Source organism: Eptesicus fuscus, chromosome 8 (genome assembly GCF_027574615.1).
Source record: "Eptesicus fuscus isolate TK198812 chromosome 8, DD_ASM_mEF_20220401, whole genome shotgun sequence".
Classification (NCBI taxonomy): domain Eukaryota; kingdom Metazoa; phylum Chordata; class Mammalia; order Chiroptera; family Vespertilionidae; genus Eptesicus; species Eptesicus fuscus.
In genome coordinates, this window is record NC_072480.1 from 13,105,159 (window position 1) to 13,124,248 (window position 19,090).

At 40.5% G+C, this 19,090-nt stretch overlaps 1 protein-coding gene across 1 annotated transcript in view; it reads right to left on the bottom strand.

Annotated features, from left to right (window-relative positions):
- The window catches only part of WDFY2 (WD repeat and FYVE domain containing 2), a 213,878-nt gene that overhangs the window by 100,998 nt on the left and 93,790 nt on the right, over nucleotides 1-19,090 (bottom strand). The window contains exon 3 of the mRNA XM_008152072.3: nucleotides 8,006-8,079. Coding sequence (XP_008150294.2) covers nucleotides 8,006-8,079 — 74 coding nt within the window. The remainder of the gene's footprint in view (nucleotides 1-8,005; nucleotides 8,080-19,090) is intronic.

A 19,090-nucleotide genomic window follows, 5' to 3' on the forward strand; every position in this document is an offset into this window, starting at 1 on the left:
TAAAAAAAGCATAGAGGAAGATACAAACAAATGGAAATGTATACCATTGAAAGGATTAACATCATTAAAATATCCATAATACAGAAAGCAATCTATAGATTCAATTGCAATCCCAATTAAAATACCATCAACACATCTAACAGATCTAGGACACATATTCCAAAAATGTATATGGAACCCAAAAAAGACCTCAAATAGCCACAGCAATCTTGAGAAATAAGAACAAAGTTGGAGGGATCACTATACTGGATATCAAACTATACTGTAAAGTCACTGTGATCACAACAGTCTGGTATTGGCACAAGACAGACATATAGAGCAATGGGACAAAACAGATACCCCAGAAATTGACCTATGCCATATGGTCAATTAATATTTGACAAAGGCCTGGCCAGTGTGGCTCAGTGGTTGAGCACTGACCTATGAACCAGGTGGTCACAGTTTGATTCCCAGTCAGGTTGAGTTTGGATCTTGATCCCTAGTGTGGGGCGTGTAGGAGGCAGCTGATCAATGATTCTCTTTCATCACTGATGTTTCTATCTCTCTCACCCTCTCCCTTCCCCTCTGAAATCAATAAAAATATATATTAAAATATATTTGACAAAATGTCAGTTATTGTTATACAATCATCACTGTTCTGAATGTTAACCTTTATATAGATCAATCTTTTCCTCTTGTCCCAATCAAACTTCCCATAACACATACATGAAATTAATCTTCGGAGAGCAGAGATGTTATCATTTTGGGGCCTTTTCAAAAAATTTTCAATGACTATGCATTTATCTTGGCAAGATTTTAATAAAAATTTTGGTTCACTAATAGTTTTGATGAAGAAAAAAATATATTTATAAAGACTGACTATATATATATATATATATACATATATACACACACACACATATATATATTCCTCTATAGCTATTATTTAGTAAGGTTGGTGAAAATTAGTTTAATGGAAATTCTTTAATTTCTGTGTTTTGACATTTCTTCACTAGTCTATTTTCCCCTCTGAATACCTTAGAGAGTCTTGCCAAGTAGTGATAGGGGAGATGTCCCTTTTAGGGATTCAGTTCCTTTACACAATGCTAACTATTCATCCTGTGTTTAGCTTTTTATAATCAACCCCCAATTATCTTTTATTTTGTATACTCCCATTAGTCCTCTCCTCAAACTGATTTCGTGCCAATTTCCTCCAAACATGTCTTGCCCTTTCTTACCTCCATGTTTTTTTTTTCCCCAATGCCATTCATTTTGCCTAAAATACCTCCTATTTTTAGCTAACTAAATTCCAGGTCATCTTCTAAATTCAGCTCACATGGAGTTGATCCAGACCAGACCACTCTCCCACTCTCTTCTGATCTCAGCTTTGCCTACATCACACATTGATGTATTGCTACTTATGCTGTTATTTTTATTTTGTGTTACTTATTTCTTAACTTCATTTCCCCCCAACTGAAAGATAAGTTCTTTGAAACCAGGAGTCACATGTTGGAATTAGCATAATCTTTTACACACAGTTGATATTAAATAATTGTTAGTTGGCTAGAATACATGAGATGTTATGACAGAAAATTTTAAAGTCCTACATCAGTATAAATAGCAATTAACACAATTGGACTGACTTCTTTTAACATTAAAACAGAAGGCATTTCTACCCTAGCCAGTGTGGCTCAGTGATAGAGCATTGGCCCTCGGACTGAAGGGTCGTGAGTTTGATTCCGGTCAAGGGCATATACCTGGGTTGCAGAGGCAACCAATCAATGTGTCTCTCTCGCATTAATGTTTCTCTCTCTCTCTGTCTCTCCCCACTTCCTTCCACTTTCTCTAAAAATCAATGGAAAAATGTCCTTAGGTGAGGGTTAACTAAAAAACAAAAACAGCCCTAACTGGTTTGGCTCAGTGGATAGAGCGTCGGCCTGCGGACTGAAAGGTCCCGGGTTCGATTCCGGTCAAGGGCATGTACCTTGGTTGCGGGCACATCCCCAGTAGGGGGTGTGCAGGAGGCAGCTGATCGATGTTTCTCTCTCATCGATGTTTCCTAACTCTCTATCCCTCTCCCTTCCTCTCTGTAAAAAATCAATTAAATACATTTAAAAAAACAAAAAAAAACAGAAAGCATTTCTGAAATCTCAAGATGAATTAAACTATTGGCATAACTTCTTCTCCTATAGAGAATAATTTCATTGTGAAAAATATTTTTGAACAATAGAATTATACAAATAAACTATCTCAGAATTTAAGCAAGCACTCATTACAACCAGCTATATTAAACTAGAGGCCTGGTGCACGGATTTGTGCACCGGTGGGGTCCCTCAGCGTGACCTGCGGTGATAGTGCTGAAACCAGCATCCAACATCTCCCAAGAGATGTAGTAGTGTGTGCGAAGTGGCAGGCAGCCGAGGAGAAGCCGCTCCCACTCATCCCACCCCATTCATTCCAGTCAGCTGAGCATCTGCCCCCATCTTCCACCGCCGCCCCTCGCATCTCCTGGTCTGTCGCACCCAGCTATGGAGAAGTGGGTCACTAGGGTAGAGCTCCCGCAGCCTTGCTAGGAGTACAGACTGAGGTTCGAAGAAGTGGGTTGCCTGGGGCAGACCGGGGAGTCACAGTAGCTGCGTGTTGAGGCTGCCCACTTCACATGCTGTCCTGCAAGTCCTGGGGTGGCTCTGGTCTGATAAGAGGAGGCAGGCGCTAGAGATGGAGTTGGTGGTCTCTTTTTCCCCTCCCTCCATCCCTTGGTCCTGGCTTCCAGGGGAGGACGTGGCCAGAAGGGTTGACAAGGGTTGGAGTGGTACCTGGGAGCAGCAGAATTTGGGCCGGTAGCCTGGCCTCCCAATGCGAACTGCAGCTCAGCCCCACCTGCTTGCGATCTTTCCTAGACTCAATCGCCTGTTTCTATTTTCCTCTGTCCAAGTTGACTGCCCCCTGGTGGTCAGTGCACATCATAGCGACCAGTCCACTGGTCGCTTAAGCTTTTATATATATATATAGACTAGAGGGCTGGTGCATGAAATTTGTGCATGGGTGGAGTCCCTAGGGGCGACTGGCAGGGCAATCAGGGGGCCCCTGCTGGCACCTGCCTTGGCTGGCCTGGCGCCACCCGCTCGCCGACCCCACCTTCTGCCACCACCGCTGCTGCCTGTCAGAGCCTGCAGACTGGGGACAGCTCCTGCATTGAGCGCCTGCCCCCTAGTGGTCAGTGAATGTCATAGCAACCCGTCATTCCACCTGTCATTCTGCCGTTCGGTTGATTTGCATATTAAGCTTTTATTATGTATTATATAGCTTTTATTAGATATAATAATAGTGTTTGTACTTTAGCTAACAACTTGAACAAATTACTCATTGTATCCCTATCTTGTACAAGGAGCCACACTAATATCTGCTGGGAGAGGAGATGAATAAAAGATTGACCAAGTCCTCAACATTCAATACTGTATTTAATGGAAGAGACAGACTTCAGAACTTTTTACAGCCCAGCCAGCATGACTTAGTGATTGAGCATCAACCTATGAACCAGGAGGACACTGTTCTATTCCCGGTCAGGGCACATGCCCAGGTTGCAGGTTTGATACCCAGTGGGGGATGTGCAGGAGGCAGCCAATCAATGATTCTCTCTCATCATTGATGTTTCCCTCTCTCTCTCTCTCTCTCTCTCTCTCTCTCTCTCTCTGAAATCAATAAAAAATATTTTTTAAAAACTTTTTACAAAACAAGTTAAATAAGTAATAAAATATAGCTAACCTACTGAGTACTGTGTGTATAATTTCAGTTGGTACGGCTCAGAAACCTCCGGTCCAAAAAGAAAAAGGAAAAAGAAAGAACAGAAAGTAATAGCATTTGAACAATGCCTTAAGAAATAATTGAGACTTTGTACACCAAGATGGCAGAAGGGGTTTAGGGCTATAAGAACAGAAAAAGCAAATAATAGACATGAAAATATGCCCTCACCCCACTTTAGCTTCTGTTAGTCAGTGATCTAACTTGTTAATTCATGGGGAAAATGAAAGGGCATTCCTCTCCTACATCTCAAAACTGTCTCTATCTTTCCCTCCTATCTCAAAAGTCTCCCCACCCTTTACCAAAGCTAAATTCTCCAAGTTGTTCCTGACCCTTTTGCTGATTGTCTACTACCATATCGTGTTCCAGTGCTCACCATAACTCTTCTTCCTTCTGTGGCCAAATTTTTGAAAGAATGGTCTATATTTATCTCTATTTTCTAATTCACTACTCAGTTACATAAGGTTAAAATCTTTTTTCTTCAGTAAAATAAATGAAATAAGGATATACTTTCTAATTTCCCACTTTCTTTCTTTTTTTTAAAAAAAGTTAACCAGTATTTCTTTTTAAAATTTATTTGCTATATTCAGGGAACAGAGAATGTACTGTCTCTAAATGGATTTCTCATTCCCAGAGAGTTAACTATTAAACAGTTGAAACTCTGTGTAAGTATTTTCAGTAAATAAATTGCTATTGTAGTTATCAGTGAGAATTCTGAACCTTAAACATGCTGTCTCTCAATGTATCTTTCCAAAACTCAGAGCTCCTTTACAATTCTTCAGATGAGAATAGGTAGGTATACAATTCTTCTTCTTCAGCAACATAAAAGAGGTATTTTTAAGGAAATTAATTCATGCTGGGCCCTTAATCTTTTTAGAAGACCCAGGATAAGGTAAGGTTTGATATCTTGACACTGTACTGACACACCGAGAGAAGTGTCTCAGTCCAATCTTTGATTCATGTTTGGTTCTCCAGCTATTTCATTTACTAAAGAAATAACGCCTAATGCCCTGGCCAGTATTGGTCAGTGGTTAGAGTGTCGGCCTGTGCACCAACGAGTAATGGTTCAATAACTGGTCAAGGGCATGTACCTGGGGTGCAGGTTCAATCCCTAGTCCGTTGGGACTAGGGATTGAAGACTAGGGATTGAACCTGCACCCCAGGTACATGCCCTTGACCAGGACATGTGCGGGAGGCAACTGATAATTGTGTCTGTCTCTCTGTCTCCCTCACACCTCCACTCTCTCTCTAAAGCAGTGGTTCTCAACCTTTCTAATGCCGCAACCCTTTAATACAATTCCTCATGTTGTGGTGACCCCCAACCATAAAATTATTTTTGTTGCTACTTCATAACTGTAATTTTGCTACTGTTAATGAATCGTAATGTAAATATCTGTGTTTTCCAATGGTCTTAGGCTCTATAGCAGCGGGTCTCAACCTGTGGGTCGCGACCCACAGGTTGAGAACCGCTAGCAGGGTCGCGACCCACAGGTTGAGAACCGCTGCTGTAGAGCCTAAGATCATCGAAAAACACAGATATTTACATTACGATTCATAATAGTAGCAAAATTACAGTTATGAAGTAGCAACGAAAATAATTTTATGGTTGGGGTCACCACAACATGAGGAACTGTATTAAAGGGTCGCGGCATTAGAAAGGTTGAGAACCACTGCTCTAAAGAGGGAAAAAAAAATCTATGGAAAAAAATATTCTCAGCTGAGGATTAACAAAACAAAAACAAAAGAATGGCTAAGATGGTCTCTCCTCTTATAATATAATACATAGCTAGAACTCTCCATAACTTATGTTGTTTACCTTTCTTGACTCCAAAGCCAAATTTATCAGCACCTGTTAACCACTTACATTGATTTAAAAAATGCCAAGAACCACCCATATGTTATGTACACGTAAGTCTTTAATAAACAGTGAGTGTTACACATACTATTCTGTGAATTATTGAGCAATATGTGGGTCTTTGCTCACCTTTTCAGATTTCCTTTGTAATAAACACTTTACTTCATTAAGCAATCCAACTATCTTGCTTTATATCTTTTAAAAATAGATTTATTCCAACTATATCCCACTTTTTTTTTTAAATAGCTCTTCTTAATGTAGACAAGATCTTTACCATGAATTTCTCTTCTGTTCTTCTAAGGAATAGAGTTTACAGAGCTACCAAATGCATTGAATATTACAGAAATTCCATAAATATTTGTCAATAGGCTAATTTATACTTAACAATATTAAGGTCACCAAACAAATGTTTTGATTAAGGAACAAATTGAAAATTTCAGGTCCACCTCTTCAGACTCCTTGTAGGGGTCAAGTCAAGACTACAAATGGAGACCTACATTGCATACATCTAAATATTCAAGTTATAAATCAAGTTAAACTATTAAATAAAATATGGTCTCTTCCTCCAGCCTTGATAAATATACTTTCAACCACCTGGAGGTACTGATACTAAGTTAGAAATTTTAGGCTCCTTGAAGTTCCACACTATGGTGCAGTGACATGGGAGTGCCAGCCCACACCCTTCTCTTCCCATTCCCCAGTTCAATCAACAACCTGAGGGGGCTTGTTCACACGTGTGGACATCCTACCACTTTAAACCCTAGCCACCCTTCAGGCTAAGGCTACTAATTTTATACAGTACCCAGAGCATGGAGATGGACAGAGTGAGGGCTTAAGGTGGGCACACCTCCTTGGCTCTTCAGATCCTTCATCCTATGGCAAAGTGTGGCCAGAATAGAGTCCTCTAATTCACGGTCCCAAAGCAAGGCCTCTCTTGCCCAGAACGAAAGGTAATACATACTGGGTAATTTACCAAATTGGAGAATTTATCAGATCAGTTTATTACTAGTTAATATACAAGTTGGAAAATAAACACAGTGGAACCTCAGTTCTTGAACTGAATTCGTTCTAGGGGGCTATTCGAGAAGGGATTTGTTTGAAAACCGAGTCATTTTTTTCCCATTAGAAATAATGTAAATTGAATTAATTCATTCCAGACCCCCAAATGATTCCATTTTAATCTTTCTTACATACAGTACATGTCTAATGTACTGTTTAACCTATAAATAAACACTTCTTTTCTTTAATCTTTCGAACCAACCAATACTAGCCTTAAGTGAATCACTTTTAGCATCTGGTCCAGGGCAGTCTTTCAGGTCAGCATGCAGCATCTTTGCTTGGTCATATATCACACTGCCTCTGACATGGCTGGCACTGGCTGCTTTTCATTTATCCAAATCAACAACAGTTTTCCTACCTCTTCAATTGTGATCACTTTTTCTTTCATACCCTTAGCATCATCAGCACTCTTGATGGCCTCTTTATGTTTTAAAATTCTGCTAATCTTTGATTTCAGTTTTGCCAGCAAAAGCATTCTCTCTTTTATTGCCTGAGAGACACTTTTTTGTCATGATGAGGTATCATCTTGAAAGGGTTGCCAGTTCGAACACCGAAGTTTGGTTTGACACCGAGACATTTTTTTCTATGAACAACTTGGTCAAGAGCCAAATTGTTCTAGATGGGAGATGTTTGAGAAATGAGGTTTGACTGTATGTAAAAAGAAGATTACAGTAAGTAGTAAAATCTGAGATCCCAATCTTTAATAACTTCAGTTCCCTCAAGATCTACAATTGAAGGGTCTAATATTTACCTGGATCTACTATTCAGACTAAATGTAGATTCTGTGTTTTCTTTAAAAATTCATACAAATTTACCAAATTCAACTCACATGCTACAGGGAGTTAAGAGAACAACGAGGAACAAAAGAAAGAGGGGAAGGAGAAAACATAGAATATCAAAGACAAGATCAGATGTGTGGTCTAAAAATGTCATTTCCCTTGTGTTCTGTCACTTGCGTGGGGAAGCATATGACACCATTATTAACAATCTGGTCAAAGCCACTAGTATCACAGCTTGTTCCCACTAACACACAGACTCGTGTAGTTCACTTGTTGGCCTCATAATGCCCCTATTCTAGGCGCTGTGTACACTGTAAATCAAGCTGAATTTTATCAGCATTGAGTCGAGTCTAATGATAGCTCTCCCTATACCTCAACATAAATTGCTGCACTGCAATTTTTACTTTACTTAGCAAGAAAATTCATGTTAATTTGAAAAATAACTAATAAATAATTCTCATCACAATACATACATACATATTCCACAGGAAGGGAATTGTTTTAACTGGAAATCTTATTTATGTGTACTTACTGAGATTGTACCATTTTCTAGACCTATGGACAGTCTTCTTGTTTCCGGGTTAAAAGACATGCATGAACATGGAGCTGAAAGAAATGAACATGTTGATGAAGTTAACAAAACAATGATTCTCATCGATGCAGGAGTGACTAGCTAAAAGTGTATGGCTATTTTTTTTTTTTTGCCACTATTTCCTGAATAACAGTTCATTTAACTCCCACTCACCAAAAATGAAAACAGTAAATTTACAGCCAACCCTAGTTTTTCAGTTACCCTTTTAATCAATATAACAAATAAGATATTCTCAACTATACAAGTTCTAAGGGACTTGGTCTTAGCTATTCTGTCCAAATCAAGTCTAAGTTTGCTTGACTAGATTAATAATATTTTGTGCTGTGTAATCCTCTGTCACCAGCCTATCTGTCTCTTCCACTCAAACCCCAACTTTAATAGAAAAATAACCTATCTTTTCTGAAGTAGTTAAACAAAAGAAAGATCTCATTATCCCCCCACTAGTATAAAAGTCTATTTTCAATCACAATTGATTTGGGGTATGAAGACTAGCAGAAATCTTTTATCCTCAGCATTCAAGGGATATGCTGGAAGCTACTAATTGAAAAAGACTGAGGATTTGTCTCAATCTAAACAAAAACCAACTTGACACAGGGCCAGGCTCTCCAGGAGAGAAACCAGGTGAGCCAGTTCACCCTGTCCTGGACAGGGCTATCTGGTTCTGCAAGAATGACCTCAGCTTAAGTAAATTAAGCATGTCTGGAAGCCACGTGTGGCCATGAAGTGCTTGCTAAACAGTCAGCTTCCAGGTGCCTGCCTTATCGACCTATGCTTGCTTGTAAGAATGGAGGCCTTTTGACAATTTGTCCTACACTGAAATAGTTGTTCTAAAGAGTCCTACACAATTTTTAAAAATCCCCCCTATCTTCACAGTAGTGCTGTAGATCATGAGCTATTCATAATCATAACTGGCATCAGATATTTTTATTACTATTTTATACAGTTATGATTAAATGTCTTACCCAAGGTCACACAGGAAGAAAAAGCTGGAAAAGGTTCAAAGACATAACTCAAACACAGTCCTACTTTCAAACATCTAACTTAGATATCTTTAAACTATAAAAGAACTTCAAGTTACACTAACAGAGCTATTTCATAAACACATCAATTAGTAATATTTTTTTTCACTCTCTATAAAAGGGCCCTGAACCACAATAAAAAGATCTTCTAAACTACATAATCACTTTTTTCTAATTTTCAATCATGATACAGTTAGAAAATAGAAACATACAAAAAATAATTTCCCCCATGAACTTCTACTAGTACAGCAATATATCTTCTTTCACTTTAGCCACAAATTAAACTAGATTCCCAAAGGAACACTGCTGGAAAAGAGTAATCAAATGGTATTTAATGTACTGCCCTAAGAAAGTCTTACTTGCCCGTGGCCTACAAACTATGTTGACAAAATTTCTACACAGATGCTAAGATGCCAGGTAACATAATCCCATATTATGGGTAAAATTAAAATCCAATGACTTCATGAAAAATTATGTTAGCTGAAAAGAGCAAACAAAAATACATTGTGATTACAACTACATAATCTACATAAACACATAAAAATATACACAGAAAAGCTAAATATAGTTTGTTAAAGTAACAAGATTACTTCTTTAACATTGTCTTTATTTAGTATTTTGCTATTCCTGTTACAATTTTTAAATTGAATAATTTATTAAATACTAGAGGCCCAGTGGATGAAATTCGTGCACGGCGTCGGGGGGTGGCCCTCAGCCCAGCCTGCACCCTCTCCAATCTGGGACATCCCTCTCGCAATCCAGGACTGCTGGCTCCTAACCGCTTGCCTGCCTGCCTGATTGCCCCTAACTGCTTCTTTCTGCCAGCCTGATCACCCCCTAAACACTCCCCTGTCAGCCTGATTGACACCTAAGTGCTCCCCTGCCAACCCGATTGTCCCTAACTTCCCTCCCCTGCTGGCCTGGTCGCCCCCAACTGCCCTCCCCTGCTGGCCCGGTAACCCCTAACTGCCCTCTCTTGTCAGCCTGGTCACCCCCAACTGTCCTCCCCTGCAGGCCTGATCCCCCCAGCTGCTATCCCCTGCAGGCCTGGGTCCCACCCAACTGCCCTTCCCTGCAGGCCTGGTCACCCCCAACTTCCCTCCTCTGCAGGCCTGGTCACCCCTAACTGCCCTCCCTTGCAGGCTTGATCACCCCCAACTGCCCTCCCTTGCAGACCTGGTCCCTCCCAACTGCCCTCCCCTGCTGGCCATCTTGTGGTGGCAATCTTGTATCCACATGGGGGCATCCACCTTTGACCACTTGGGGGCAGCCATCTTGTGTGTTGGAATGATGGTCAAATTTGCTTATTATTCTTTTATTAGATAGGATAGAGGCCTGGTGCATGGGTGGGGGCCAGCTGGTTCACCCTGAAGGGTGTCCTGGATCAGGGTGGGGGTTCCCTTGGGGCGTGGGGCAGCCTGGGTGAGGGGCCTATGGTGGTTTGCAGGCTGGCCACACTGCCCAGCGACCCAAGTGGAGGCTCTGGTATCTGGGATTTATTTATCTTCTATAATTGAAACTTTGTAGCCTTGAGCGGAGCCAAGCCTCCTGCTCACTCCGTGGCCGCAGCCATTTTTGTTGGGATTTATTTATCTTCTATACTTGAAACTTTGTAGCCTTGAGTGTAGGCCTGGGCCAGCCAGGGCGGCAGGGAAGCTTGGCTTCCTCCACTGCCAGGGAAACCCAAGCCTTCAGCTTGCTGCAGCTCCATGGCCGCAGCCATCTTGGTTGGGTTAGTTTGCATACTTGCTCCTGATTGGCTGGTGGGCCTGGCTTGTTGGTGTAGCAGAGGTACAGTCAATTTGCATATTACTCTTTTATTAGATAGGATGGTAAAGGTAATCCTCTGGCAAGAAGAATAAGGGAGGAAACAAATAAAATATGATGTAAGCGCAATATTTGTAGTGAGGTTACAAAAATGTGATGTTTCATAAATATTTCAGTTTTCAGTGCTATAAAACTAATAATCATCCTATATAATAAAAGCCTAGGTGGCATCACACCCTCACGTGACGTCGCCACAAGATGACCACCACAAGATGGCCTCCCTCACATCATCACAAGATGGCCGCCACAAGATGGCCAGCAGGGGAGGGCAGTTAGAGGTGACTAGGATGGCAGGAGAGGGCAGTTGGGCGCCATCAGGCTGGCAAGGGAGGGCAGTTGGGTGCAATGGGGCTGACAGGGGAGCAGTTAGACATCAATCAGGTCGGCAGGGGAGCGGTTAGGGGGCGATCAGGCTGGCAGGCAGAAGCGGTTAGGGGCAATCAGGCAGGCGAGTGGTTAGGAGCCAGTAGTCCTGGATTGTGAGAGGGATGTCTGACTGATGGATTGGGCCTAAACCGTCAGTTGGACATCCCCCAAGGGGTCCCAGATTGGAGAGGGTGCAGGCCGGGCTGAGGGGCATCCCCAACCCCCCGTGAATGAATTTCGTGCACCGGGCCTCTAGTAAGTCAATAAGAAATAATGGTCTCTCTGATGGCTGAAAGTTCATCAGAGATGAACTGGTTGAGAGACTACTCTACTCTTTTACCTTAAAATTGCATTCCCCAGAGGCTGAGCAGAACTATAAAATTATAATACAGCTTCCCTCTATGACTATCAAAACTGTGTCCCTGAATTCAAATTGAAATAAATACAGCATGATACAAAACCTGAAGATATATTTATTTCCCCCACCTTTAACTGTTTCCCCACAAGAAAGGAAAACCATCAGAGTAATCTTTGTAGGGTGACCCCCATTTGCTAAGGCCTCTCATGTATACCATGTGTCAAAATGTATGGAGCCTGCAACCTGGACAGGGATCAGGAGGGCCTGTGGGAAGAGATCCCATACCCTATGTTAGTATGAAAGTCCTACAGAAAGAAATGTTTACAACAGAACTCTATGGTTCTATAATCCCCTGAACTTCCTCTTCCCCTCAGTAAAAAAGGGGCTTTCCACTTCTTTCACTGTGTGCTTGTGGCTCACCATGGCTGCATGTACTGGACTGCAATCCCTTCTTTATCCTCAATATATCCTTTTTGGTGATGGAAGACCTGGTTGGCTTTGTTTACATTTGATACATGCTATGTGTAGTTTGCCTGAGACTGCTTCCACCTCCCCTCCCCCCAATAACTGAAATTCAAAGCCTTGCCACAAGTCTTGTTGATGTCATATCCTATTTTTTTTCTAGCTTCCTATGTTCTCACCATTTTTATTGAAATCTAGAAAAAAACTGATTCCAATGTCTTCATAAAATAGTACAAGAACTCATTTTACATGCTATCTGATTAAGAGTTGCCATCTCCATTCTCTGTCTCAGACTTATGACAGTATATTTGTATACTGGAAGTATATTTGGCAATATTTTAAGATAGTGAAAGGTAAAAATAAGACAGAAAAGAAATTGGTGCAGGCTATGTGCAATGGGAAATAATCATTCTCTTACTTTATACCTTCATGGCCTGCCAAAATCTTATCTTTAAAATTAAACACTTACTGAGTATTTTTGTTTTGTTTGATTAAAGTATTACAAATAGTAGTACATATGTCTCCTTTTTCCCCCATTGACCTCTCCCGGCTTCACCTACCCTCCCGCACATGCCCACATTCCCCATCCCCAGCGGCTGTGTCCATTGCTTATGCTCATATGCATGAATACAAGTCCTTCAGTTGATCTCTTACCCGCCCTCCCCATCCCGCAACCCTTCCCTGCCTTCCCACTGTAGTTTGATAGCCTGTTCGATGCTTCTTTGTCTCTGTATCTATTTTTCTTCATCAGTTTATGATGTTCTTTATATTCCACAAATGAGTGAGACCCTGTGATACTTATCTTTCTCTGACTGGCTTATTTCGCTTTGCATAATGCTCTCCAGTTCCATCCATGCTGCTGCAAATGATAAGGATTCCTTTTTTACAGCAGCGTAGTATTCCATTGTGTAGATGTACCACTGTTTTCTAATCCACGCATCTGCTGATGGGCATTTAGGCTGTTTCCAAATCATAGCTATTGTAAATTGGCTGTTATGAACATAGGGGTGCATATATCCTTTCTGATTGGTGTTTCTGTTTTCTTGGGATATATTCCTAGAAGTGGGGTAACTGGGTCAAATGGGAGTTCCCTTTTTAATTTTTTGAGGAAATGTCATACTATTTTCCACAGTGGCTGCACCAGTCTGCATTCCCACCAGCAGTGCACGAGGGTTCCTTTTTCTCCACATCCTCTCTAGCACTTGTCGTTTGTTGATTTCTTGATGATAGCTATTCTGACAGATGTGAGATGGTACCTCATTGTCATTTTGATTTGCATCTCTCGGATGATTAGTGATTTTGAGCATGTTTTCATATGTCTCTTGGTCTTCTGTATGTCCTCTTTCAAAAAGTGTCTATTTAGTCCTTTGTCCATTTTTTGATTGGGTTGTTTATCTTCCTTATGTTAAGTTGTATGAGCTCCCTGTAAATTTTGGAGATTAACCCCTTATCAGAGATAACATTGGCCAAATATGTTTTCCCATGCAATAGGCTTTCTTGTTGTTTTGTTGATGGTTTGTTTTGCTGTGCAAAAGCTTTTTATTTTGATGTAGTCCCATTTATTTATTTTCTCCTTAGTTTCCATTGCCCTAGGAGCTGTATCGGTAAAGATATTGCTACGACAAATGTCTGATATTTTGCTGTGTATGGCTTCTTCTAAGATTTTTATGATTTCCCATCTTATATTTAACCTTTTGCACTCAGATGTCGAGTGTGACTCGACACGGTTAGCATCGGTAGCAGCTCGTATGTCGAATTGTATTGAATGTATCAATAATTTGAAATATAAAAAAATCCAAATAAATAAGTTTGTATGAAAAGAAACTCCAGTTTTTTATTCTACTGCCGCGCTTTGTAAAATCTGGGGTATTTAAAAAATTAAATCCCGAGTAGAATGAAGGAATCAAGAAAAAAGCAAGCGAGTGCAAAGGGTTAAGTCCTTTATCCATTTTGAGTTTATCTTTGTGTATGGTATAAGTTGGTGTCTAGTTTCATTTTTTTGCATGTATTTGTCCAATTTTCCCAACACTATTTATTGAAGAGACTGTCTTGACTCCATTGTATGCTCTTGCCTCCTTTGTCAAATATTAATTGAGTGTAATGGCTTGTGTCGATTTCTGGGTTCTCTGTTCTGTTCCACTAGTCTATATGTCTGTTCTTGTGCAAGTTCCAGGCAGTTTTGAGAACAGTGGCTTTGTAGTATAGCTTGAAATCTGGTATTGTGATCCGTCCAACTTTGCTCTTCTTTCTCAAGATTGCTGCAGCTATTCAGGGTATTTTTTTATTCCAGATGAATTTTTGGAGAGTTTGTTCTAGGTCTTCGAAGTATGCCATTGGTATTTTAATGGGCATTGCATTGAATTTATAGATTGCTTTGGGTAGTATGGACATTTTAATGATGTTGATTCTACCAATCCAAGAACATGGTATATTTTTCCATTTGTTTATGTCTTCCTCTATCTCTTTTTTCAGCATCCTGTAATTTTCTGAATACAGGCCTTTTACCTCCTTGGTTAAATTTATTCCTAGGTATCTTAATTTTTTTGTTATTGCAATGGTAAATGGGATTGTTTGTTTTTTTTAGTTTCTCTTTCTGTAAGTTCATTATTAGTGTATAAAAAAGCCATAGACTTCTGGGTGTTAATTTTGTATCCTGCTACAGTGCTGAATTCATTTATTAAGTCTGTTACTGAGTATTTTTTAAACGTAAATCTTTGTAGTTTCAGGCAGGTATTCAGCTTAAAGGTTAGAAGAAAATAAAATAAGAAAAAACTCCAACCTGGGCAATTATATCAATAACTACATAATTTGAACGGGGAAAAGCTCAAGAGATGCAAGTCCTAGAAAAAGGGAACTCAAGAGACCAACATCAACCTCAACAGAGTCAATATTTAAGTGGATTAGAAATTGTCCACTTGCGTTTCTAATACTTCTACCCCATAGGTCAGGGGTGGGGAACATCTGTATAAGGCCTGAGAAATCATTTGGTCTGACCTGGCCAAGGCATTAGGGGGGAGTTAATTAAATATAGCAGGCTAATTTTTAAGTTGATAATTTTGTATGGCCTACAAATAATGTTATAAATATCCAAATGGCCGTTGGCAGAAAAATGGTTTCCATCCCTGATCTTAAAAAAATATTGTACTTGATTTAAAAAAAAAAAAATCCTGTTAAGAGCAGGATTCTCACAATACTTCTACTTGGGGAAAAGTTTCCTAATTTCTATTATTTATACCTATAATTCTTTCAGTTTATGACTTATTTTCTCTCCTTTGCTGATCGGTTGAACTTTGCTCAAATCAACAGAAGTTTCACTGACGGGTAAGCCTGAATTTCAATCACACTGACTGCTTTACAAAGCTAAAGGCATTATTTGGCAGGAAACATGAATCTTCATGGAATGTTCTGGTGGGAACTTTAAAACTAAGTAAACAACATTACTTCCATGAATAAAACTTCAGTTGTTAAAGGCATCCTGGTGAAGTTAAATATCAAAATTCTAAGTTAAAAGGGCTTTGAATACAGAGCCTTCAAGGAGCATCCCACCACCACAAAGCAAAGATTTAATTTCCTGATCTTACTTCATTCAGCCCTGTTTGTCACAAGATAGTTTCTATTATGTTTACAATATTCAACCCATGTTTTATTTTATTAAGAACACTTATATCTATGACTTCGAGTGCCTAGTGTTTAAAAGCATTTTTTCATTTAAGTCAAATATTTTATGTACTCAAACAAAATGAACCATTTATTTTCTTTTAATTTAGTGAGTGACATCAACAAAATTACAGTGAATTATCAATAGTCACTTTTTCTCCCTGACAAGTTGTAAGTTATAACAAAGTGATCTAATAACTACAGCAAATATAAAATTACTGTCCGATGAAAATCACACAAGAGTATGCTAAATAAATGGCTTAATTACTCAGATTAATATCTGTTATCTTCAGTTTAAATAATCATTGTTTTCCTTCATTTCCATTAAAAATCAAAAGTTCCTTAGGTACCTTAGTAAATATAAAAATGAAAAGATAACATTATTTTAAAAAATGTAAATACTATAAACAATACATTGTTTTTACACATGGTTCCATAATATAACCTATATAAAATAGAAACCAACAAAGGAACAATATACATCATAACGAGCAACCAAGAAGTTATTTGAAATAAGGTATAAACAACAGGATGAGCATTTCCTATATCCCCACCATCTGCCAAGAAACTCCCTCAATCCAATTAAAGATATTATCTAAAAGTGACCAAAACAAACACTAGCTTATAAAATCAGAACTGCCAAATCCATTACTTTCAATATCTTTCTATCATGAATGTAACTACATGAATTTCCTCCCCAAACTTCAATAAACCCAACAGAAGAAGTGGGATAACACATGAACTACTTTCACAGTCCTAAAATATTAAAAGTTGTTGTTTGACTTCACCAACGGGAAAATTCCCGTTGGCAATTTACATACAGAATAACTCATTTCCTTCCCAGATAAAAAGCATATGAAATATTAACAGTTTTAATATTCTAAGTCCTCAATTGCAAGTTATCTGTTGCTCTGGGGAGCAATTTTCAACCTTTTTCATCTCATGGCACACATAAACTACTAAAATTCTGTGGCACACCAAAAAATATATTTTTGTCAATCTGACAAAAAAAGTAGGTATAGTTTTGATTCATTCACACCAGATGGCTAACGTGCTGACTGTTGTCATTTTTTAATTTGAGAGTCTAAGGAAAAAGAGGTCAGTGTGCTGGATTAATAGCCAGTTATTGCATGTTTTAAAAATTATTGCAGCTCTGGGCGGTGTAGCTCAGTCGGTTGGATGTTGTTCCGAATATTGAGAGGTCACCAGTTCAATTCCTGGTCATGGCTCATGCCTGGGTTGCAGGCTAGATCCCCAGCGGGGGGCATGCAGAAGGCGGCCGATCGATGTCCTGCTCTCACATCAATATGTCTCTCTCCCTCTCTTTTCCTCTCTCTCTCTCTCAAAATCAATTAAAAAAATATATTTAAAAAAAATTCTTACAACACACCAGTTGAAAATCGCTTTTCTAAGACTACAGTTCCAACAAACAGGAAAAGGAAACCAATCTAGTCAAAACCTCACAAATTAGCAAATCTTTCCTAATCCCTCTGGGTTAAGATCAGCAATGTATACCTTGCTAAACCAATAACCTGAAAGGACTTTACAAATACTTATTTGATACTACAGGCCAGGTGCATGGAATTCATGCATGGGTAGGGTTCCTAGGCCTGGCCGGCAATCAGGGCCAATCGGGGCTTTCCTTCCTCAGGCTGCCGGTTGGGGCCTTCCTTCCCCTGGCTGCCGGCTGCTGGCCAGGGCCTCCCTTCGCACCCACCTTGGCCTGGTGCCGCCCGCTCACCTGCTCCACCATCCTGCCATGGTCCTGCTCTTTTCGGGGCACATCAGGGCTGGCAGCACCTCCACTGCTGCCCATTACCAGCGCCCCGTCACCAATGCCTGCCATGTTCCGCGCTACCCCCTGGTGGTCAGCATACATCTAACTCCCAGTAGGTCGAACTCCCGCCCATAGGGACAATTTGCATATTAGCCTTTTATTATATAGGACTAGGGGAGGGGTCCCTCAGCCCAACCTGCCCCCTCTCACAGACTGGGAGCTCTCAGGGGATGTCCTGCAGGAGGCAGCTGATCGATGTTTCTCTCTCATCGATGTTTCCGACTGTCTATCCCTCTCCCCTCTTCTCTGTATAAAAATCAATAAAATATATTTTTTAAAAAAAGAAAAAAAAAAAGGCGTTTCCTCTGCAACTCATGCACAGAGGAACCCCTGCATTGTGTCCACTGGGCTGGGGCGTGTCCCCGTGGCCCAGGTCCGCACACCCCCAAGGCCAGCAGCCAGCCCCGTGTTGTGGGCACCGGGCTGGGGGCATGGACCCGGGCCACAGCTTGGCACCAGCACACGCACAAGCAGCTGCCCCACCCCCAGCCACTTGGCGCCTGTGCCCGTAGGCCCGGAGTAGCTGGGGTGTTCTGAGACCCCGGCAGCTCAGGGCCTACGCGCAGGCCCATAGGCTAGGAGCGGCCTGGGTCCCAAAGATGTTCCAGGGACTCAGGTCACTCTGCGCCTGCCATCTTTGTCGAGTTAATTTGCATACTCACTCCTGATTGGCTGGTGGGCATTGCACAGGTATGGTCAATTTGCATCTTTCTATTTTATTAGTGTAGATATCTCATAACAAGAAAATGGACAGTTTATCTGTTAGATTTCAGACCAGAGAAAATGTAAAGGTCTCCCCCAAAGCTGACTCAGCAAATTGGTAGCAAAAATGAAAATCAAATACCAGTTTCCCTCCCAGGTATAGGTTCTAACCTACAAGGTATTTTGAATACAGTAGTTCCCCTCTCCCCTTACCTTCAAGGGATACATTCCAAGAACCCAATGGATGCCTGAAAATGCATATACATACTATGTAAACCCTATATATACTATGTTTTTCCTATATACACATATGTTTTCATAAAGGAAGTACTTTATGGGTTCTCTTTGACTTATGTTAATTGCCAAACACCATTACTCTTTTAAAAATAATTTTTTAATACAATTTTTTATTAATTTTAGAGAGAGAGGAAGGGAGAGGGGGAGAGAAACATCGACTCGTTGCCTTCTGTTCGCACCCCTCCCTGGGACCTAACCCACAACCCAGGTTTGTGCCCTGAATGAAAATCTAACCAGCAGCCTTTCTGTACACAGAATAGTGCTCAACCAACTGAGCCACTCCAGCCGGGCTCAGCACCTTTCTCTTTTACTTTGGGTTCAGTATTAAGTAAAATAAGGGTTACTTCAACATAAGCACTGGCATCGTGAGACATTCAATCTGATCACCAAAAGGGCTACTAAGAGACTAAAGGCCAGGGAGCATGTACAGCCGGGAGAAGCTGGACAAAGGGATGATTCATGACCCAAGTGGGACAGGGAGAGATTTCATCACACCACTC